The 25571-nt window shown below is 47.7% G+C and overlaps 1 protein-coding gene across 1 annotated transcript in view; it reads right to left on the bottom strand.

Annotated features, from left to right (window-relative positions):
- LOC311122567 (PH-interacting protein-like) overlaps nucleotides 1–25571 on the bottom strand; it is a 138202-nt gene that overhangs the window by 6845 nt on the left and 105786 nt on the right. Inside the window, exons 31-39 of the mRNA XM_084196911.1 lie at nucleotides 17721–17876; nucleotides 9899–10019; nucleotides 9554–9679; nucleotides 8947–9022; nucleotides 5175–5234; nucleotides 4828–4989; nucleotides 4498–4650; nucleotides 3916–4385; nucleotides 3625–3836 (exon numbers count right to left, since the gene is read on the bottom strand). Of these exons, the coding sequence (XP_084053037.1) occupies nucleotides 3625–3836; nucleotides 3916–4385; nucleotides 4498–4650; nucleotides 4828–4989; nucleotides 5175–5234; nucleotides 8947–9022; nucleotides 9554–9679; nucleotides 9899–10019; nucleotides 17721–17876 (1536 nt within the window). The remainder of the gene's footprint in view (nucleotides 1–3624; nucleotides 3837–3915; nucleotides 4386–4497; nucleotides 4651–4827; nucleotides 4990–5174; nucleotides 5235–8946; nucleotides 9023–9553; nucleotides 9680–9898; nucleotides 10020–17720; nucleotides 17877–25571) is intronic.

Below are 25571 nucleotides of genomic sequence, written 5' to 3'. Positions count from 1 at the left end.
TTGATTTTCCCATGATGTCAAGCAAAGAGGCACTGAGTTTGAAGGTACAGTGAGGGAAAAAAGTATTTGATCCCCTGCTGATTTTGTACGTTTGCCCACTGACAAAGAAATGATCAGTCTATAATTTTAATGGTAGGTTTATTTGAACAGTGAGAGACAGAATAACAACAAAAACATCCAGAAAAACGCATGTCAAAAATGTTATAAATTCATTTGCATTTTAAATGAGGGATATAAGTATTTGACCCCCTCTCAATCAGAAATATTTCTGGCTCCCAGGTGCCTTTTATACAGGTAACGAGCTGAGATTAGGAGCACACTCTTAAAGGGAATGCTCCTAATCTCAGCTTGTTACCTGTATAAAAGACACCTGTCCACAGAAGCAATCAATCAATCAGATTCCAAACTCTCCACCATGGCCAAGACCAAAGAGCTCTCCAAGGATGTCAGGGACAAGATTGTAGACCTACACAAGGCTGGAATGGACTACAAGACCATCGCCAAGCAGTTTGGTGAGAAGGTGACAGAAGTTGGTGCGATTATTCGCAAATGGAAGAAACACAAAATAACTGTCAATCTCCCTCGGCCTGGGGCTCCATGCAAGATCTCACCACGTGGAGTTGCAATGATCATGAGAACGGTGAGGAATCAGCCCAGAACTACACGGGAGGATCTTGTCAATGTTCTCAAGGCAGCTGGGACCATAGTCACCAAGAAAACAATTGGTAACACACTACGCCGTGAACGACTGAAATCCTGCAGCGCCCGCAAGGTCCCCCTGCTCAAGAAAGCACATATACAGGCCCGTCTGAAGTTTTCCAATGAACATCTGAATGATTCAGAGGAGAACTGGGTGAAAGTGTTGTGGTCAGTTGAGACCAAAATCGAGCTCTTTGGCATCAACTCAACTCGCTGTGTTTGGAGGAGGAGGAATGCTGCCTATGACCCCAAGAACACCATCCCCACCGTCAAACATGGAGGTGGAAACATTATGCTTTGGGAGTGTTTTTCTGCTAAGGGGACAGGACAACTTCACCGCATCAAAGGGACGATGGACGGGGCCATGTACCGTCAAATCTTGGGTGAGAACCTCCTTCCCTCAGCCAGGGCATTGAAAATGGGTCGTGGATGGGTATTCCAGCATGAAAATGACCCAAAACACACGGCCAAGGCAACAAAGGAGTGGCTCAAGAAGAAGCACATTAAGGTCCTGGAGTGGCCTAGCCAGTCTCCAGACCTTAATCCAATAGAAAATCTGTGGAGGGAGCTGAAGGTTCGAGATGCCAAACGTCAGCCTCGAAACCTTAATGATTTGGAGAAGATCTGCAAAGAGAGTGGGACAAAATCCCTCCTGAGATGTGTGCAAACCTGGTGGCCAACTACAAGAAACGTCTGACCTCTGTGATTGCCAACAAGGGTTTTGCAACCAAGTACTAAGTCATGTTTTGCAGAGGGGTCAAATAATCAATAAATAACATTTTTGACATGCGTTTTTCTGGATTTTTTTGTTGTTATTCTGTCTCTCACTGTTCAAATAAACCTCCCATTAAAATTATAGACTGATCATTTCTTTGTCAGTGGGCAAACGTACAAAATCAGCAGGGGATCAAATACTTGTTTCCCTCACTGTAGGTCTTGAAATACATCCACAGGTACACCTCCAATTGACTCAAATAATGTCAATTAGCCTATCAGAATCTTCAAAAGCCAATGCATCATTTTCTGGAATTTTCCAAGCTGTTTAAAGGCACAGTCAACTTAGTGTATGTAAACTTCTGACCCACTGGAATTGTGATACAGTGAATTATAAGTGAAATAATCTGTCTGTAAACAATTGTTGGAAAAATGACTTGTGTCATGCACAAAGTAGATGTCCTAACCGACTTGCCAAAACTATAGTTTGTTAACAAGACATTTGTTGAGTTTTAATGACTCCAACCTATGTGTATGTAAACTTCCGACTTCAACTGTACATTTCCCATGCCAATAAAGCCCTTTGAATTGAATTGAATTGAGAGAGAGAGAGAGAGAGAGAGAGAGAGAGAGAGAGAGAGAGAGAGAGAGAGAGAGAGAGAGAGTGAGAGAGAGAGAGAGAGAGAGAGAGCGAGGAAGAGAGAGAGAGTTTTATCAAAATCTTGTAGTCTAAACAGAACAATGTTTCAGTCATGTCAATATGTGACAGTGTACTCCTCACCTGCTGCTTCTTTAGTAAAGTTTGTCATGTCAATATGTGACAGTGTACTCCTCACCTGCTGCTTCTTTAGTAAAGTTTGTCATGTCAATATGTGACAGTGTACTCCTCACCTGCTGCTTCTTTAGTAAAGTTTGTCATGTCAATATGTGACAGTGTACTCCTCACCTGCTGCTTCTTTAGTAAAGTTTGTCATGTCAATATGTGACAGTGTACTCCTCACCTGCTGCTTCTTTAGTAAAGTTTGTCATGTCAATATGTGACAGTGTACTCCTCACCTGCTGCTTCTTTAGTAAAGTTTGTCATGTCAATATGTGACAGTGTACTCCTCACCTGCTGCTTCTTTAGTAAAGTTTGTCATGTCAATATGTGACAGTGTACTCCTCACCTGCTGCTTCTTTAGTAAAGTTTGTCATGTCAATATGTGACAGTGTACTCCTCACCTGCTGCTTCTTTAGTAAAGTTTGTCATGTCAATATGTGACAGTGTACTCCTCACCTGCTGCTTCTTTAGTAAAGTGTGTCATGTCAATATGTGACAGTGTACTCCTCACCTGCTGCTTCTTTAGTAAAGTTTGTCATGTCAATATGTGACAGTGTACTCCTCACCTGCTGCTTCTTTAGTAAAGTTTGTCATGTCAATATGTGACAGTGTACTCCTCACCTGCTGCTTCTTTAGTAAAGTTTGTCATGTCAACATGTGACAGTGTACTCCTCACCTGCTGCTTCTTTAGTAAAGTTTGTCATGTCAATATGTGACAGTGTACTCCTCACCTGCTGCTTCTTTAGTAAAGTTTGTCATGTCAACATGTGACAGTGTACTCCTCACCTGCTGCTTCTTTAGAAAAGTTTGTAATGTCAATATGTGACAGTGTACTCCTCACCTGCTGCTTCTTTAGTAAAGTTTGTCATGTCAATATGTGACAGTGTACTCCTCACCTGCTGCTTCTTTAGTAAAGTTTGTCATGTCAACATGTGACAGTGTACTCCTCACCTGCTGCTTCTTTAGTAAAGTTTGTCATGTCAACATGTGACAGTGTACTCCTCACCTGCTGCTTCTTTAGTAAAGTTTGTAATGTCAATATGTGACAGTGTACTCCTCACCTGCTGCTTCTTTAGTAAAGTTTGTCATGTCAACATGTGACAGTGTACTCCTCACCTGCTGCTTCTTTAGTAAAGTTTGTCATGTCAACATGTGACAGTGTACTCCTCACCTGCTGCTTCTTTAGTAAAGTTTGTCATGTCAACATGTGACAGTGTACTCCTCACCTGCTGCTTCTTTAGTAAAGTTTGTCATGTCAACATGTGACAGTGTACTCCTCACCTGCTGCTTCTTTAGTAAAGTTTGTCATGTCAACATGTGACAGTGTACTCCTCACCTGCTGCTTCTTTAGTAAAGTTTGTCATGTCAACATGTGACAGTGTACTCCTCACCTGCTGTGCTGTGTGTGTCTGCTGTGGAGGTTGTGTGTGTCCTTGTGATGCGTGTTCGTCCAGGGGTCTGTGGCTCCACCCTCCCATTGACAAGGGGGAGGTTCTGTCTCAGGGAGGGGGGGCGCAGGGGGGCTGTAGCTGGAGCCAGGGGAGGGGCTGAGGAGTCTGGTCTAGACACGCCCCTCAATGACACACGCCTCTTCCACTCTGGGCTGAAGGAGGGAGGGAGATGGAACGTTTAGCGCAAGGCATTAACACTCTGATGCTAGTTCAAGTTAACCAATCAGGTACCTTGAGGCTGTGCTGCTGGAGGGAGAGTCACTCCTTCTCCTCTTCACCCCACGTCTCGTCGGTCTGTCTGCTGGTCTGTCCACACTGTGTCTCGTCGGTCTGTCCACCCCACGTCTCGTCTGTCTGTCTGCTGGTCTGTCCACACTGTGTCTCGTCGGTCTGTCCACCCCACGTCTCGTCGGTCTGTCTGCTGGTCTGTCCACACTGTGTCTCGTCGGTCTGTCCACCCCACGTCTCGTCTGTCTGTCTGCTGGTCTGTCCGCCCCACGTCTTGTCTGTCTGTCTGCTGGTCTGTCCGCCCCACATCTTGTCTGTCTGTCTGCTGGTCTGTCCGCCCCACGTCTTGTCTGTCTGTCCGGCCTGTGCCGGGTCTTTGTGTCCGTCTGTCCGTGGACGGCCTTGTAGTCAGCCAGGATGGAGCTGACGTGTTCCTCAAACAACGCAGACAGACGCAGACTCATACTGTAGATCTACACAGGAATAGGAGTGTATTAACATGTTATAACCATGAATGAGTGTTAAACATGAATGACAGCATTAACGTGTTATAAACATGAATATGAGTGTAATAATGTGTCTCACCCGGGACTTCTTGCTGGGTGTGTAAGCTTTAGAGTTGCTGAAGATGAGCCGGACGTCCTGGCAGAGCTCCAGAGGAGAGGTGTACTCCCCCGTACTGAGCATGCTCCGTACCGTCCCAAAGTCCATGGGCATTTCCACAATGTCCAGGTAGTCCTGAGGGTCAAAGTAGACAGTTATAGTTAGACAGGTATGAGAGAGACAGGTAGAGAGTCAGAAAGACAGGTAGAGAGTCAGAAAGACAGGTAGAGAGTCAGAAAGACAGGTAGAGAGTCAGAAAGACAGGTAGAGAGTCAGAAAGACAGGTAGAGAGTCAGAAAGACAGGTATTTACTGGGTACTGCTCCAGGTCGACAGGCTGTCTGAAGGGTTCAGAGTCTTCACACTGGAACAGCAGGTCTAGCAGATCCCTGCAGCGCCCCCGCCAGGCCTGGGGGTCAAAGGACCGGGGACGACCTCGCCTCACACCCCCACACTGCTGCAGACCACCACGACCCTAACACACAAACACACCACCATGTCAGCACAACGCCAACACAGCATTTACAACTTCTGATACTTTTCCCCTAATTGGCCCTGTGTGTGTGTGTGTGTGTGTGTGTGTGTGTGTGTGTGTGTGTGTGTGTGTGTGTGTGTGTGTGTGTGTGTGTGTGTGTGTGTGTGTGTGTGTGTGTGTGTTACCTTCTTGTTCCGTGTGGACGTTGCAGGAGCATCAGCATCTTCCTCCCCATCTTCATCATCCTACATCACCATGGAAACCCAGCACAGACATAACTTATACAGTTGAAGTCGGAAGTTTACATAAAACCTTAGCCAAATACATTTAAACTCTGTTTTTCACAATTCCTGACATTTAATCCTAGTAGAAATTCCCTGGCTTAGGTCAGTTAGGATCACCACTTTATTTTAAGAATGTGAAATGTCAGAATAATAGTAGAGATAATGATTTATTTCAGCTTTTATTTCTTTCATCACATTCCCAGTGGGTCAGAAGTTTACATACACTCAATTAGTATTTGGTAGTATTGCCTTTAAATGGTTTAACTTGGGTCAAACGTTTCGGGTAGCCTTCCACAAGCTTCCCACAATAAATTGGGTGAATTTTGGCCCATTCCTCCTGACAGAGCTGGTGTAACTGAGTCAGGTTTGTAGGCCTCCTTGCTCGCACACGCCTTTTCAGTTCTGCCCACACATTTTCTATAGGATTGAGGTCAGGGCTTTGTGATGGCCACTCCAATACCTTGACTTTGTTGTCCTTAAGCCATTTTGCCACAACTTTGGAAATATGCTTGGGGTCATTGTCCATTTGGAAGACCCATTTGCGACCAAGCTTTAACTTCCTGACTGATGCCATCTATTTTGTGAAGTGCACCAGTCCCTCCTGCAGCAAAGCACCCCCACAGCATGATGCTGCCACCCCCGTGCTTCAAGGTTGGGATGGTGTTCTTTGGCTTGCAAGGTACCCCCTTTTTCCTCCAAACATAACAATGGTCATTATGGCCAAACAGTTCTATTTTTGTTTAATCAGACCAGAGGACATTTCTCCAAAAAGTACGATCTTTGTCCCCATGTGCAGTTGCAAACCGTAGTCTGACTTTTTTATGGCGGTTTTGGAGCAGTGGCTTCTTCGTTGCTGAGCGGACTTTCAGGTTATGTCGATATAGGACTTGTTTTACTGTGGATATAGATACTTTTGTACCTGTTTCCTCCAGCATCTTCACAAGGTCCTTTGCTGTTGTTCTGGGATTGATTTGCACTTTTCGCACCAAAGTACATTCATCTCTAGGAGACAGAACGCGTCTCCTTCCTGAGCGGTATGACGGCTGCGTGGTCCCATGGTGTTTATACTTGCATACTATTGTTTGTACAGATGAACGTGGTACCTTCAGGCGTTTGGAAATTGCTCCCAAGGATGAACCAGACTTGTGGAGGTAAAAAAAAAAAAAAACTGAGGTTTTGGCTGATTTCTTTTGATTTTCCCATGATGTCAAGCAAAGAGGCACTGAGTTTGAAGGTAGGCCTTGAAATACATCCACAGGTACACCTCCAATTGACTCAAATTGTCACGCCCTGGCTCGGGGGACTCTCTTATGTTGAGCCAGGGTGTTAGTTTCTATGTTTTGTGTTGTAGGTTGTGGGTCTAGTTTGATTATTTCTATGTTGACCTGAGTGACTCCCAATCAGAGGCAACGAGTGTCAGCTGTCAGCTGGTTGTCTCTGATTGGGAGCCATATTTAAACAGTCGGTTTTTCTTTCGTGTTTGTGGGATTTTGTTTCAAGTCTGTTTATGTTTGACCGTGTACTGTCACGTATCGTTTGTTGTTTTGTTCGTGTTTCCTTCAGTGTTAATAAATATGTTTGCATTCGACGCTGCGCATTGGTCCTCTCTTACCGGCGATCGTGACAGAAAATCCCACCACAACTGGACCAAGCAGCGAGTCGAGGAGCCATCGCCAGGGAAATCCCTAGCAGATCTCCGTGGCAGCCTCGACTGGGTCAAGCCGATTGAAGAGCGGAGAGAGTGGACTTGGGAACAATGGAGGAAGAGTTTCGACTGGGTCAAGCCAATTGAGGAGCTGAATAGCGGGAGTTGGAAGCAGAAGAGCGAGAGTTGGGCGAGAACTATAGAGGCCTGGCCCACGGGGAGGAGAGACCCCCAGAAAATTTTTAGGGGGGGCTCACGACGTCGGGGCAGCAGGAGGCCGCGATAGTGCGGTCCAGCGGGTTGGCAGAGGAGGCCGCCAGGTTACGGGGGCCACTGGCCGAAGAGGGGGTGGAAGGTGTAGAGGCACGGCGAGAGGTACTGGGGTGTGTTACCAGTCCGGTCCGGCCCATTCCAGATCCCGGCGTAGGACCAGTGGTGTGTGTCCCCAGTACGGTCCGGCCTGTTCCTGCTCCCCGCACCAAGACTGTGGTGCGTTTCGTCAGCCCTGTCCGGCCCGTTCCTGCTCTCCGCACCAAGTCTGTGGTGCGTTTCGTCAGCCCGGCTCGGCCCATTCCTGCTCCCCGCACCAAGTCTGTGGTGCGTTTCGTCAGCCCTGTCCGGCCCGTTCCTGCTCTCCGCACCAAGTCTGTGGTGCGCGTCGCCAGCCCAGTCCGGCCCATTCCTGCTCCCCGCACCAAGTCTGTGGTGCGCGTCGCCAGCCCAGTCCGGCCCATTCCTGCTCCCCGCACCAAGTCTGTGGTGCGTTTCGTCAGCCCTGTCCGGCCCGTTCCTGCTCTCCGCACCAAGTCTGTGGTGCGTTTCGTCAGCCCTGTCCGGCCCGTTCCTGCTCCCCGCACCAAGTCTGTGGTGCGCGTCGCCAGCCCAGTCCGGCCCATTCCTGCTCCCCGCACCAAGTCTGTGGTGCGTTTCGTCAGCCCTGTCCGGCCCGCTCCTGCTCCCCACACCAAGCCAGTGGTGTGCGTCGTCAGTCCAGCACGGCCCGTGCCTGTTCCCCACACCAAGCCAGTGGTGTGCGTCGTCGGTCCGGCACGGCACGTGCCTGTTCCACTGGTGCCTGGTCCGGCGCCGGTCAGATGCGTTACGCCGGAGCTAGAGCAATCCGCTCCACCAGTGTGCAGTCCAGCTCCGGTCAGCAGGGCCAGACCGGACCAGGGGTACTTTGGGGGGTTAGAGAGCGAGTGGGGATCATGCCCGGAGCCGGATCCGCCGCCTAGGCGGAGTGCCCACCCGGTCCCTCCCCTGTTGTGTGTGGTTGGCGCGGTCGGAGTCCGCGCCTTTAGGGGGGGGTACTGTCACGCCCTGGCTCGGGGGACTCTCTTATGTTGAGCCAGGGTGTTAGTTTCTATGTTTTGTGTTGTAGGTTGTGGGTCTAGTTTGATTATTTCTATGTTGGCCTGAGTGACTCCCAATCAGAGGCAACGAGTGTCAGCTGTCAGCTGGTTGTCTCTGATTGGGAGCCATATTTAAACAGTCGGTTTTTCTTTCGTGTTTGTGGGATTTTGTTTCAAGTCTGTTTATGTTTGACCGTGTACTGTCACGTATCGTTTGTTGTTTTGTTCGTGTTTCCTTCAGTGTTAATAAATATGTTTGCATTCGACGCTGCGCATTGGTCCTCTCTTACCGGCGATCGTGACACAAATGATGTCAATTAGCCTATCACAAGCTTCTAAAGCCATGACATCATTTTCTGGAATTTTCCAAGCTGTTTAAAGGCACAGTCAACTTAGTGTATGTAAACTTCTGACCCACTGGAATTGTGATACAGTGAATTATAAGTGAAATAATCTGTCTGTAAACAATTGTTGGAAAAATGACTTGTGTCATGCAAAGTAGATGTCCTAACCGACTTGCCAAAACTATTGTTTGTTAACAAGAAATGTGTGGAGTGGTTGAAAAACGAGTTTTAATGACTCCAACCTAAGTGTATGTAAACTTCCGACTTCAACTGTATTTAGTCTACACACATTGAGTAGTGACAATGCCAAACACACACAGACACACACACACCTCGTCCTCTGTGTCAGAGAATGCAGCCTTCTTCATGGAGTTGTAGAGAGGAATGATGTCAGTCAGAGTTTGGTCCCTGAGAAAGAGAGAGAGACAGCGAGAGAGAGAGACAGAGAGAGAGAGACAGCGAGAGAGAGAGACAGAGAGAGAGAGACAGCGAGAGAGAGAGACAGAGAGAGAGAGACAGAGAGACAGAGAGAGAGAGAGAGACAGAGAGACAGAGAGAGAGAGAGAGAGAGAGAGAGACAGAGAGAGAGAGAGAGAGAGAGAGAGAGAGAGAGAGAGAGAGAGAGAGACAGAGAGAGAGAGACACAGATACAGAGAGAGAGAGATAGACAGAGAGAGAGAGAGACAGAGAGAGAGACAGAGAGAGAGAGAGAGACAGAGAGAGAGAGAGAGAGAGAGAAAGAGAGACAGAGAGAGACAGAGAGAGAGAGACACAGAGAGAGAGACACAGAGAGAGAGAGAGAGAGAGAGAGAGAGAGAGAGAGCAAAGAGTAACTTCAGTTATATGTTAGTGTACTATAATTATAGTAACAGTTATAGTGATAACTAACCATAGTTATAACTGTGTATAATATAACATCTGGTAACAGTACAGTCTTACTTGATGAAGCTGAGCATGAGGTCAGAGACGAACTTGGCCGTTTTAACGATGAAGGCTCCTGTTTCATTAAAGGTTTGAGCGTTGTGTTCAATATAACGCACCTCCCACATCAACGATGACATACGCCTGTGGAGGGGAGATATCAATACACTGTTAAACACACACACACTGTCCTCATACACACACACACACACACTGTCCTCACACACACACACACACACACACACACACACACACACACTGTCCTCACACACACACACTGTCCTCACACACAAACACACTGTCCTCACACACACACACACACACACACACACACAGTCCTCACACACTCTGTCCTCGGGGTACCTGTAGAAGCGGTTCTCCAGCCTGGATCGTATGGTGCTGAGGTCTGTGAGGTAGGCGACTACAGTACAGTAGGTAGGATACGCCTGGAGATCTACTGGCAAGGCAAACGGCACAGCTACATCTAGAGGAGAGGGGGGGGGGGGGGGGGGAGGGAGGGAGGGGGGGGGGATATCTTAGAGGGTTAGCTGTGTCTCCAGATGTCTTAGTGTTAGCTGTGTCTCCAGATGTCTTAGTGTTAGCTGCGTCTCCAGATGTCTTAGTGTTAGCTGTGTCTCCAGATGTCTTAGTGTTAGCTGTGTCTCCAGATGTCTTAGTGTTAGCTGTGTCTCCAGATGTCTTAGTGTTAGCTGTCCCTCCAGATGTCTTAGTGTTAGCTGTGTCTCCAGATGTCTTAGTGTTAGCTGTGTCTCCAGATGTCTTAGTGTTAGCTGTCCCTCCAGATGTCTTAGTGTTAGCTGTGTCTCCAGATGTCTTAGTGTTAGCTGCGTCTCCAGATGTCTTAGTGTTAGCTGTGTCTCCAGATGTCTTAGTGTTAGCTGTGTCTCCAGATGTCTTAGTGTTAGCTGTCCCTCCAGATGTCTTAGTGTTAGCTGTGTCTCCAGATGTCTTAGTGTTAGCTGCGTCTCCAGATGTCTTAGTGTTAGCTGTGTCTCCAGATGTCTTAGTGTTAGCTGCGTCTCCAGATGTCTTAGTGTTAGCTGTGTCTCCAGATGTCTTAGTGTTAGCGGCGTCTCCAGATGTCTTAGTGTTAGCTGTGTCTCCAGATGTCTTAGTGTTAGCTGTGTCTCCAGATGTCTTAGTGTTAGCTGTGTCTCCAGATGTCTTAGTGTTAGCTGTGTCTCCAGATGTCTTAGTGTTAGCTGTGTCTCCAGATGTCTTAGTGTTAGCTGCGTCTCCAGATGGCCACCAGAGGGACCCTCCAGATCACTGAGTACCAGAGCTCAGTACCATTCTTGTTGGTCTGGTGTCATGGCCACCTTCAGCCAAACATTGTCCAATGTTGCATATAGAAATTCCACAAATAGAGCCAATGTGATTCCTTATTCTACATGTCGGAGAAGCATGTTTGTTCTACATAGAAATATGCTATCTGAATGTTCCAAAATGTCCTGCTGAACACCCCCCCCCCCCCCCCCCACCCACCCCACCCCGGTGCCCTCTCTATTCAGTGGTTCCTGAATTCAAAGTTGAGGTTATGCTACAGTGCATTGAGGTCCATTATGGTATAGTACGGTATAGTGTCACAGCAAGGGGGAGTTAGAATGCTGATTCTGCTGTTGGGTTCTGTTGGGTTCGGTATAAAGCGTTGGCACTAATCAGTCTCTCTCCTCACTGAATGAATGATGTCAATGGATGAATGGGTGATGGAAACCAGATATACTGTAAACTGATAACTGTGCACGACTTCATGACTTCATGATTCAATACCGTGATTGAATTTAGAACAATAGTGTAATAATTGCATTTCCTCTCTCCAGCATGCACACCCGGAAAAATACATGTTGTTTCTACTTTGTCAGCAGAAGCGGTGACTGGACTGTAGCATATTACTTACTAGAACTGTTGTTACACTGCAATTGGTAGTTACAGTCTTGTCCCATCGCTGCAACTCCCGTACAGACTTGAGAAAGGGGAAGGTCGAGAGCCATGCGTCCTCCGAAACACGACCCTGCCAAGCCGCATTGCATCTTGACACACTGCTCGCTTAACCCGGAAGCCAGCCGCACTGCTCGCTGAACCCGGAAGCCCGCCGCACTGCTCGCTGAACCCGGAAGCCCGCCGCACTGCTCGCTGAACCCGGAAGCCCGCCGCACTGCTCGCTGAACCCGGAAGCCCGCCGCACTGCTCGCTGAACCCGGAAGCCCGCCGCACTGCTCGCTGAACCCGGAAGCCCGCCGCACTGCTCGCTGAACCCGGAAGCCCGCCGCACTGCTCGCTGAACCCGGAAGCCCGCCGCACTGCTCGCTGAACCCGGAAGCCCGCCGCACTGCTCGCTGAACCCGGAAGCCCGCCGCACTGCTCGCTGAACCCGGAAGCCCGCCGCACTGCTCGCTGAACCCGGAAGCCCGCCGCACTGCTCGCTGAACCCGGAAGCCAGCCGCACTGCTCGCTGAACCCGGAAGCCCGCCGCACTGCTCGCTGAACCCGGAAGCCCGCCGCACTGCTCGCTGAACCCGGAAGCCAGCCGCACTGCTCGCTGAACCCGGAAGCCCGCCGCACTGCTCGCTGAACCCGGAAGCCCGCCGCACTGCTCGCTGAACCCGGAAGCCCGCCGCACTGCTCGCTGAACCCGGAAGCCCGCCGCACTGCTCGCTGAACCCGGAAGCCCGCCGCACTGCTCGCTGAACCCGGAAGCCCGCCGCACTGCTCGCTGAACCCGGAAGCCCGCCGCACTGCTCGCTGAACCCGGAAGCCCGCCGCACTGCTCGCTGAACCCGGAAGCCCGCCGCACTGCTCGCTGAACCCGGAAGCCCGCCGCACTGCTCGCTGAACCCGGAAGCCCGCCGCACTGCTCGCTGAACCCGGAAGCCAGCCGCACTGCTCGCTGAACCCGGAAGCCCGCCGCACTGCTCGCTGAACCCGGAAGCCCGCCGCACTGCTCGCTGAACCCGGAAGCCAGCCGCACTGCTCGCTGAACCCGGAAGCCCGCCGCACTGCTCGCTGAACCCGGAAGCCCGCCGCACTGCTCGCTGAACCCGGAAGCCCGCCGCACTGCTCGCTGAACCCGGAAGCCCGCCGCACTGCTCGCTGAACCCGGAAGCCCGCCGCACTGCTCGCTGAACCCGGAAGCCCGCCGCACTGCTCGCTGAACCCGGAAGCCAGCCGCACTGCTCGCTGAACCCGGAAGCCCGCCGCACTGCTCGCTGAACCCGGAAGCCCGCCGCACTGCTCGCTGAACCCGGAAGCCCGCCGCACTGCTCGCTGAACCCGGAAGCCCGCCGCACTGCTCGCTGAACCCGGAAGCCCGCCGCACTGCTCGCTGAACCCGGAAGCCCGCCGCACTGCTCGCTGAACCCGGAAGCCCGCCGCACTGCTCGCTGAACCCGGAAGCCCGCCGCACTGCTCGCTGAACCCGGAAGCCCGCCGCACTGCTCGCTGAACCCGGAAGCCCGCCGCACTGCTCGCTGAACCCGGAAGCCAGCCGCACTGCTCGCTGAACCCGGAAGCCCGCCGCACTGCTCGCTGAACCCGGAAGCCCGCCGCACTGCTCGCTGAACCCGGAAGCCCGCCGCACTGCTCGCTGAACCCGGAAGCCCGCCGCACTGCTCGCTGAACCCGGAAGCCCGCCGCACTGCTCGCTGAACCCGGAAGCCCGCCGCACTGCTCGCTGAACCCGGAAGCCCGCCGCACTGCTCGCTGAACCCGGAAGCCCGCCGCACTGCTCGCTGAACCCGGAAGCCCGCCGCACCAACGTGTCAGAGGAAACACTGCCCAGCTGGTGACCAAAGTCAGCTTGCAAGTGCCCGGCCCGCCACAAGGAGTCACTAGAGCGCGATGGGACAAGGAAATCCCGGCCAGCCAAACCCTCCCCTAACCCGGACGACGCCGGGACAATTGTGCGCCGCCTCATGAGTCTCCCGGTCATGGCCGACTGTGGCACAGCCTGGGATCGAACCCGGGTCTGTAGTGATGCCTCAAGCACTGCGATGCAGTGCCTTAGACTGTTGCGCCACTCGAAAGGCCACACTAAGGTTTTTATTCTAAGAGAAATTAAAATGTTATGTTATATTCCTTTATATTCTTACTGTAAAATATGTGTGTTGACAAAATATACGCAAGTGATATCTGCTAAATGAACAAGTTGATGGCACAGCCATTTAGCCTCGGCTACAAATCACAGATAAATACAACTTAAAACATGCCATTCTGTTCTTTTTAAATACCTTGTCTTAGTATCATGTTTTTTATGACCTTCCTCATAAAGCAGGCGGTCTTGATGCAGTGAGGGGCGCAGAGAAATACATATGAAATGTAGATTCTATCTCAGCCAATTAAATGTTTTATGCATTTCACAACTGTGGATTTTCTATTAGGCCTCTAGGCTTTAACCTGTAAATACACAGGCACACCCAGGGGGTGGGGGGTTCCCCACATACCTTACTACTAATGGGAAATTAGACTGGTCTTATGTAGGACTTAATGGAGGGTGTGAACCACTAAACAACTTAATGTTTCTGTCCAATAGTCTCTCTCCTTTCAGCCAATAGTCTCTCTCCTCTCAGCCAATAGTTGCTCTCCTCTCAGCCAATAGTCACTCTCCTCTCAGCCAATAGTCGCTCTCCTCTCGGTCAATAGTCACTCTCCTCTCGGTCAATAGTCGCTCTCCTCTCGGCCAATAGTCACTCTCCTCTCAGCCAATAGTCTCTCTCCTCTCAGCCAATAGTCTCTCTCCTCTCAGCCATGCACCTAAGCCTAGCAAACACAATATATTTTTTCGATATAGTCTATTTTGAAAAAGCAATGCCTGTCATTCAATTACTTTGAAGAACTTCATATTCAATCGTCATAAATTATCAAATTTAAGCAATTTTGAGCTGTGGCTACTGTCTCTGGCTGTCGGGAGAGAAATCCACGGAGACTGTGCCACAAAATGACTTGCAAAACATTACAATAACTTTACAAATATAGCTTTATGCTGCAAAATAGCCTTCTAAATCGGCCAACCTTCAATAGTAACTTTGCCGTTGGTTTCTGAAGAGTTCAGCTCATCCACTCAGCCAGGCACACAGATTCACTCATTTGTGGCTTAAATAAGTAGCAACACATTCTTTCTGATAGTCTTTAATAAAGAACATTTTTGACCAAGTTAATCTGCTCGTGTGTGTGTTCAGTTATTTGTGACTTTGTGGTTACAATGAAGAATGTAAACAAAATAAATCAAATAAATCCTATTCATAATGAATAATCAGATGCTGTGGTGCGAGCTTGTCCTATTAGCCTATAGCGTTCGTATTTCATCAACATTACAAGCATATTAGGCTACTGTACTCACTGCAGTAAAATCACATGAATAACGGTCATCTAATTTCATTTACAGCGGGCCTAAGACCTATGGGTTTAACCTTCTGAATGAACGATTATATTGAAGATAGAAGGCGACTCTTATGAGTTCCGGAAGCTGATCTGTTACCCAACAAAATGCCTGCATGGCCAGGCACAACTCCAACACCATCATTAAGTTTGCCGACGACACAACAGTGGTAGGCCTGATCACCGACAACGATGAGACAGCCTATAGGGAGGAGGTCAGAGACCTGGCCGTGTGGTGCCAGGATAACAACCTCTCCCTCAACGTGACCAAGACAAAGGAGATGATTGTGGACTACAGGGAAAAAAAGAGGACTGAGCACGCCCCCATTCTCATCGACGGGGCTGTAGTGGAACAGGTTGAGAGCTTCAAGTTCCTTGGTATCCACATCACCAACAAACTATCATGGTCCAAACACACCAAGACAGTCGTGAAGAGGGCACGACAAAGCCTATTCCCCCTCAGGAGACTGAAAAGATTTGGCATGGGTCCTCAGATCCTCAAAAAGTTATACAGCTGCACCATCGAGAGCATCCTGACTGGTTGCATCACCGTCTGGTATGGCAACTGCTTGGCCTCCGACCGCAAGGCACTACAGAGGGTAGTGCGTACAGCCCAGTACATCACTGGGGCCAAGCTTCCTGCCATCCAGGACCTCTATACCAGGCGGTGTCAGAGGAAGGCCCTCAAAATTGTCAAAGAATCCAGCCACCCTAGAAATATAGACTACTGAGGGACCACACATCATCAGAACAACAGACTACTGTTCTCTCTGCTACCGCACGGCAAGCGGTACCGGAGTGCCAAGTCTAGGTCCAAAAGACTTCTCAACAGTTTCTACCCCCAAGCCATAAGACTCCTGAACAGCTAATCATGGCTACCCGGGCTACTTGCACTGCCCCCCCCACCCCATATTTTTACACTGCTGCTACTCTGTTAATTATTTATGCATAGTCACTTTAACTCTACCCACTTTAACTCTATTACTTCAACTACCTCAACTAGCCGGTGCCCCCGCACATTGACTCTGCACCGGTACCCCCTGTATATAGGCTCCCTACTGTTATTTAATTTGACTTTTGCTCTTTTTTCTCAACACTTTTTTGTTGTTTAATTTTACTTTTTTATTTAAAATAAATGCATTGTTGGTTAAGGGCTGTAAGTAAGCATTTCACTGTAATGTCTGCACCTGTTGTATTCGGCGCATGTGGCCAATAACATTTGATTTGATTTGATTTTGATGTGATTATATTATGTGATGTGATTTGATTATATGATGTGAAGTGATGATGTCATTATATGATGAGATGTGATCATATTATGTGACGTGATTATATTATGTGGTTATATTATGTGAAGCGATTATATTACGTGAAGCAGTGGAGGCTGCTGAGGAGAGAACGGCTCATAATAATGGCTGGAACGGAGCAAATGGAATGGCATCAAACACCTGGAAACCATGGAAACCATGTGTCTGTTACCATCCTCCCAAATTAAGGTGCCACCAACCTCCTGTGATGTGAAGTGACTATAGGAAGTGATTATATTATGTGATTATATTATGTGAAGTGAAGTGAAGTGATTATATTATGTGAAGTGAAGTGATTATATTATGTGAAGTGAAGTGATTGTATTATGTGAAGTGAAGTGATTGTATTATGTGAAGTGAAGTGAAGTGATTGTATTATGTGAAGTGAAGTGAAGTGATTGTATTATGTGAAGTGAAGTGAAGTGATTGTATTATGTGAAGTGAAGTGAAGTGATTGTATTATGTGAAGTGAAGTGAAGTGATTGTATTAAGTGAAGTGAAGTGAAGTGATTGTATTATGTGAAGTGAAGTGATTGTATTATGTGAAGTGAAGTGAAGTGATTGTATTATGTGAAGTGAAGTGAAGTGATTGTATTATGTGAAGTGAAGTGAAGTGATTGTATTAAGTGAAGTGAAGTGAAGTGATTGTATTATGTGAAGTGAAGTGATTGTATTATGTGAAGTGAAGTGAAGTGATTGTATTATGTGAAGTGAAGTGAAGTGATTGTTTAAATGTGTGAAGTGAAGTGATTGTATTAAGTGAAGTGAAGTGAAGTGATTGTATTATGTGAAGTGAAGTGAAGTGATTGTATTATGTGAAGTGAAGTGAAGTGATTGTATTATGTGAAGTGAAGTGAAGTGATTGTATTATGTGAAGTGAAGTGAAGTGATTGTATTAAGTGAAGTGAAGTGAAGTGATTGTATTATGTGAAGTGAAGTGAAGTGATTGTATTATGTGAAGTGAAGTGAAGTGATTGTATTATGTGAAGTGAAGTGAAGTGATTGTATTAAGTGAAGTGAAGTGAAGTGATTGTATTATGTGAAGTGAAGTGAAGTGATTGTATTATGTGAAGTGAAGTGAAGTGATTGTATTAAGTGAAGTGAAGTGATTATATTATGTGAAGTGAAGTGAAGTGATTGTATTATGTGAAGTGAAGTGAAGTGATTGTATTAAGTGAAGTGAAGTGAAGTGATTGTATTATGTGAAGTGAAGTGAAGTGATTGTATTATGTGAAGTGAAGTGAAGTGATTGTATTATGTGAAGTGAAGTGAAGTGATTGTATTATGTGAAGTGAAGTGAAGTGATTGTATTATGTGAAGTGATTGTATTATGTGAAGTGAAGCCAATGATGAGCTGGATTGACCAATATATGTGATGTTGTCAAAGTGCGTCAGCTCTGAGTAGTAGTGATGACGTCATAGCATTAGCATGTGTCGTGGTGATTACATCAGTGTCTGTCTCACAGTGATGAGGTCATACATACCAAGCGTGGTGAGCTGGTCGATGGCGTTGACGATGCGTTGACACTCGTGGTTCCTGTTGGCGGCGCCCCACTCCCCCTCCAGGGGAACGTACAGCAGCTCCCTCTGCTCCGCGTCCGTTAGAGGAACACTCTGACCCAGCTCCTCTGGGAACACTACTGGGGGGCCACACATCATCAGATTAACAGACTACTGAGGGGCCACACATCATCAGATTAACAGACTACTGGGGGGCCACACATCATCAGATTAACAGACTACTGAGGGGCCACACATCATCAGAACAACAGACTACTGAGGGACCACACATCATCAGAACAACAGACTACTGAGGGGCCACACATCATCAGATTAACAGACTACTGAGGGACCACACATCATCAGATTAACAGACTACTGAGGGACCACACATCATCAGATTAACAGACTACTGAGGGCCACACATCATCAGATTAACAGACTACTGAGGGACCACACATCATCAGATTAACAGACTACTGAGGGGCCACACATCATCAGATTAACAGACTACTGAGGGGCCACACATCATCAGATTAACAGACTACTGAGGGACCACACATCATCAGATTAACAGACTACTGAGGGACCACACATCATCAGAACAACAGACTACTGAGGGGCCACACATCATCAGATTAACAGACTACTGAGGGGCCACACATCATCAGATTAACAGACTACTGAGGGGCCACACATCATCAGATTAACAGACTACTGAGGGACCACACATCATCAGATTAACAGACTACTGGGGGGCCACACATCATCAGATTAACAGACTACTGAGGGACCACACATCATCAGAACAACAGACTACTGAGGGACCACACATCATCAGATTAACAGACTACTGGGGGGCCACACATCATCAGATTAACAGACTACTGAGGGACCACACATCATCAGATTAACAGACTACTGAGGGACCACACATCATCAGATTAACAGACTACTGAGGGGCCACACATCATCAGATTAACAGACTACTGAGGGACCACACATCATCAGATTAACAGACTACTGAGGACCACACATCATCAGATTAACAGACTACTGAGGGACCACACATCATCAGATTAACAGACTACTGAGGGACCACACATCATCAGATTAACAGACTACTGGGGGACCACACATCATCAGATTAACAGACTACTGAGGGGCCACACATCATCAGATTAACAGACTACTGAGGGACCACACATCATCAGATTAACAGACTACTGAGGGACCACACATCATCAGATTAACAGACTACTGAGGGACCACACATCATCAGATTAACAGACTACTGAGGGACCACACATCATCAGAACAACAGACTACTGAGGGACCACACATCATCAGATTAACAGACTACTGAGGGACCACACATCATCAGAACAACAGACTACTGAGGGACCACACATCATCAGAACAACAGACTACTGAGGGACCACACATCATCAGATTAACAGACTACTGAGGGGCCACACATCATCAGATTAACAGACTACTGAGGGACCACACATCATCAGATTAACAGACTACTGGGGGACCACACATCATCAGATTAACAGACTACTGAGGGGCCACACATCATCAGATTAACAGACTACTGAGGGGCCACACATCATCAGATTAACAGACTACTGAGGGACCACACATCATCAGATTAACAGACTACTGAGGGGCCACACATCATCAGATTAACAGACTACTGAGGGGCCACACATCATCAGATTAACAGACTACTGGGGGACCACACATCATCAGATTAACAGACTACTGAGGGCCACACATCATCAGATTAACAGACTACTGAGGGACCACACATCATCAGATTAACAGACTACTGAGGGACCACACATCATCAGATTAACAGACTACTGAGGGGCCACACATCATCAGATTAACAGACTACTGAGGGACCACACATCATCAGATTAACAGACTACTGAGGGACCACACATCATCAGAACAACAGACTACTGAGGGGCCACACATCATCAGAACAACAGACTACTGAGGGACCACACATCATCAGATTAACAGACTACTGAGGGGCCACACATCATCAGAACAACAGACTACTGAGGGACCACACATCATCAGATTAACAGACTACTGAGGGGCCACACATCATCAGAACAACAGACTACTGAGGGACCACACATCATCAGATTAACAGACTACTGAGGGGCCACACATCATCAGATTAACAGACTACTGAGGGGCCACACATCATCAGATTAACAGACTACTGGGGGACCACACATCATCAGATTAACAGACTACTGAGGGCCACACATCATCAGATTAACAGACTACTGAGGGACCACACATCATCAGATTAACAGACTACTGAGGGACCACACATCATCAGAACAACAGACTACTGAGGGGCCACACATCATCAGATTAACAGACTACTGAGGGACCACACATCATCAGATTAACAGACTACTGAGGGACAACACATCATCAGAACAACAGACTACTGAGGGGCCACACATCATCAGAACAACAGACTACTGAGGGACCACACATCATCAGATTAACAGACTACTGAGGGGCCACACATCATCAGAACAACAGACTACTGAGGGACCACACATCATCAGATTAACAGACTACTGAGGGGCCACACATCATCAGAACAACAGACTACTGAGGGACCACACATCATCAGATTAACAGACTACTGAGGGGCCACACATCATCAGAACAACAGACTACTGAGGGACCACACATCATCAGATTAACAGACTACTGAGGGACCACACATCATCAGATTAACAGACTACTGGGGGACCACACATCATCAGAACAACAGACTACTGAGGGACCACACATCATCAGAACAACAGACTACTGAGGGACCACACATCATCAGAACAACAGACTACTGAGGGCCCACACATCATCAGATTAACAGACTACTGAGGGGCCACACATCATCAGAACAACAGACTACTGAGGGACCACACATCATCAGATTAACAGACTACTGAGGGGCCACACATCATCAGATTAACAGACTACTGAGGGACCACACATCATCAGATTAACAGACTACTGAGGGCCACACATCATCAGATTAACAGACTACTGAGGGACCACACATCATCAGATTAACAGACTACTGAGGGGCCACACATCATCAGATTAACAGACTACTGAGGGGCCACACATCATCAGATTAACAGACTACTGAGGGGCCACACATCATCAGATTAACAGACTACTGAGGGGCCACACATCATCAGAACAACAGACTACTGAGGGACCACACATCATCAGATTAACAGACTACTGAGGGACCACACATCATCAGATTAACAGACTACTGAGGGGCCACACATCATCAGATTAACAGACTACTGAGGGACCACACATCATCAGATTAACAGACTACTGAGGACCACACATCATCAGATTAACAGACTACTGAGGGACCACACATCATCAGATTAACAGACTACTGAGGGACCACACATCATCAGATTAACAGACTACTGAGGGACCACACATCATCAGATTAACAGACTACTGAGGGACCACACAAAATCAGATTAACAGACTACTGGGGGACCACACATCATCAGATTAACAGACTACTGAGGGACCACACATCATCAGATCAACAGACTACTGAGGAACCACACATCATCAGATTAACAGACTACTGAGGGACCACACATCATCAGAACAACAGACTACTGAGGGACCACACATCATCAGATTAACAGACTACTGAGGGACCACACATCATCAGAACAACAGACTACTGAGGGGCCACACATCATCAGAACAACAGACTACTGAGGGACAACACATCATCAGATTAACAGACTACTGAGGGACCACACATCATCAGATTAACAGACTACTGAGGGACCACACATCATCAGATTAACAGACTACTGAGGGACCACACATCATCAGATTAACAGACTACTGAGGGACCACACATCATCAGATTAACAGACTACTGGGGGACCACACATCATCAGATTAACAGACTACTGAGGGACCACACATCATCAGATCAACAGACTACTGGGGGACCACACATCATCAGAACAACAGACTACTGAGGGACCACACATCATCAGATTAACAGACTACTGGGGGACCACACATCATCAGATTAACAGACTACTGAGGGACCACACATCATCAGATTAACAGACTACTGAGGGGCCACACATCATCAGATTAACAGACTACTGAGGGACCACACATCATCAGAACAACAGACTACTGAGGGGCCACACATCATCAGATTAACAGACTACTGAGGGGCCACACATCATCAGATTAACAGACTACTGAGGGGCCACACATCATCAGATTAACAGACTACTGAGGGACCACACATCATCAGAACAACAGACTACTGAGGGGCCACACATCATCAGATTAACAGACTACTGAGGGGCCACACATCATCAGATTAACAGACTACTGAGGGACCACACATCATCAGAACAACAGACTACTGAGGGACCACACATCATCAGATTAACAGACTACTGAGGGACCACACATCATCAGATTAACAGACTACTGGGGGACCACACATCATCAGATTAACAGACTACTGAGGGGCCACACATCATCAGATTAACAGACTACTGAGGGACCACACATCATCAGAACAACAGACTACTGAGGGGCCACACATCATCAGATTAACAGACTACTGAGGGGCCACACATCATCAGATTAACAGACTACTGAGGGGCCACACATCATCAGATTAACAGACTACTGAGGGGCCACACATCATCAGATTAACAGACTACTGAGGGACCACACATCATCAGAACAACAGACTACTGAGGGACCACACATCATCAGATTAACAGACTACTGGGGGACCACACATCATCAGATTAACAGACTACTGAGGGACCACACATCATCAGATTAACAGACTACTGGGGGACCACACATCATCAGATTAACAGACTACTGAGGGACCACACATCATCAGATTAACAGACTACTGGGGGACCACACATCATCAGATTAACAGACTACTGAGGGGCCACACATCATCAGAACAACAGACTACTGGGGGACCACACATCATCAGAACAACAGACTACTGAGGGACCACACATCATCAGATTAACAGACTACTGGGGGACCACACATCATCAGATTAACAGACTACTGGGGGACCACACATCATCAGATTAACAGACTACTGGGGGACCACACATCATCAGATTAACAGACTACTGAGGGGCCACACATCATCAGAACAACAGACTACTGGGGGACCACACATCATCAGAACAACAGACTACTGAGGGACCACACATCATCAGATTAACAGACTACTGAGGAACCACACATCATCAGAACAACAGACTACTGGGGGACCACACATCATCAGATTAACAGACTACTGAGGGACCACACATCATCAGAACAACATACTACTGAGGGACCACACATCATCAGAACAACAGACTACTGAGGGACCACACATCATCAGAACAACAGACTACTGAGGGACCACACATCATCAGATTAACAGACTACTGAGGGGCCACACATCATCAGATTAACAGACTACTGAGGGACCACACATCATCAGAACAACAGACTACTGAGGGACCACACATCATCAGAACAACAGACTACTGAGGGACCACACATCATCAGAACAACAGACTACTGAGGGACCACACATCATCAGAACAACAGACTACTGAGGGACCACACATCATCAGATTAACAGACTACTGAGGGGCCACACATCATCAGATTAACAGACTACCGAGGGACCACACATCATCAGAACAACAGACTACTGAGGGACCACACATCATCAGAACAACAGACTACTGAGGGACCACACATCATCAGATTAACAGACTACTGAGGGGCCACACATCATCAGAACAACAGACTACTGAGGGACCACACATCATCAGATTAACAGACTACTGAGGGGCCACACATCATCAGATTAACAGACTACTGAGGGGCCACACATCATCAGATTAACAGACTACTGGGGGACCACACATCATCAGATTAACAGACTACTGAGGGCCACACATCATCAGATTAACAGACTACTGAGGGACCACACATCATCAGATTAACAGACTACTGAGGGACCACACATCATCAGAACAACAGACTACTGAGGGGCCACACATCATCAGATTAACAGACTACTGGGGGACCACACATCATCAGAACAACAGACTACTGAGGGACCACACATCATCAGAACAACAGACTACTGAGGGACCACACATCATCAGAACAACAGACTACTGAGGGCCCACACATCATCAGATTAACAGACTACTGAGGGGCCACACATCATCAGAACAACAGACTACTGAGGGACCACACATCATCAGATTAACAGACTACTGAGGGGCCACACATCATCAGATTAACAGACTACTGAGGGACCACACATCATCAGATTAACAGACTACTGAGGGCCACACATCATCAGATTAACAGACTACTGAGGGACCACACATCATCAGATTAACAGACTACTGAGGGGCCACACATCATCAGATTAACAGACTACTGAGGGGCCACACATCATCAGATTAACAGACTACTGAGGGGCCACACATCATCAGATTAACAGACTACTGAGGGGCCACACATCATCAGAACAACAGACTACTGAGGGACCACACATCATCAGATTAACAGACTACTGAGGGACCACACATCATCAGATTAACAGACTACTGAGGGGCCACACATCATCAGATTAACAGACTACTGAGGGACCACACATCATCAGATTAACAGACTACTGAGGACCACACATCATCAGATTAACAGACTACTGAGGGACCACACATCATCAGATTAACAGACTACTGAGGGACCACACATCATCAGATTAACAGACTACTGAGGGACCACACATCATCAGATTAACAGACTACTGAGGGACCACACAAAATCAGATTAACAGACTACTGGGGGACCACACATCATCAGATTAACAGACTACTGAGGGACCACACATCATCAGATCAACAGACTACTGAGGAACCACACATCATCAGATTAACAGACTACTGAGGGACCACACATCATCAGAACAACAGACTACTGAGGGACCACACATCATCAGATTAACAGACTACTGAGGGACCACACATCATCAGAACAACAGACTACTGAGGGGCCACACATCATCAGAACAACAGACTACTGAGGGACAACACATCATCAGATTAACAGACTACTGAGGGACCACACATCATCAGATTAACAGACTACTGAGGGACCACACATCATCAGATTAACAGACTACTGAGGGACCACACATCATCAGATTAACAGACTACTGAGGGACCACACATCATCAGATTAACAGACTACTGGGGGACCACACATCATCAGATTAACAGACTACTGAGGGACCACACATCATCAGATCAACAGACTACTGGGGGACCACACATCATCAGAACAACAGACTACTGAGGGACCACACATCATCAGATTAACAGACTACTGGGGGACCACACATCATCAGATTAACAGACTACTGAGGGACCACACATCATCAGATTAACAGACTACTGAGGGGCCACACATCATCAGATTAACAGACTACTGAGGGACCACACATCATCAGAACAACAGACTACTGAGGGGCCACACATCATCAGATTAACAGACTACTGAGGGGCCACACATCATCAGATTAACAGACTACTGAGGGGCCACACATCATCAGATTAACAGACTACTGAGGGACCACACATCATCAGAACAACAGACTACTGAGGGGCCACACATCATCAGATTAACAGACTACTGAGGGGCCACACATCATC

The sequence above is a fragment of the Coregonus lavaretus genome (genome assembly GCF_964263955.1).
Source record: "Coregonus lavaretus genome assembly, contig: HAP1_SCAFFOLD_490, whole genome shotgun sequence".
Lineage (NCBI taxonomy): Eukaryota > Metazoa > Chordata > Actinopteri > Salmoniformes > Salmonidae > Coregonus > Coregonus lavaretus.
Note: the sequence above shows the minus strand (reverse complement) of the source record. Positions and strands in the feature narration are given on the sequence as shown.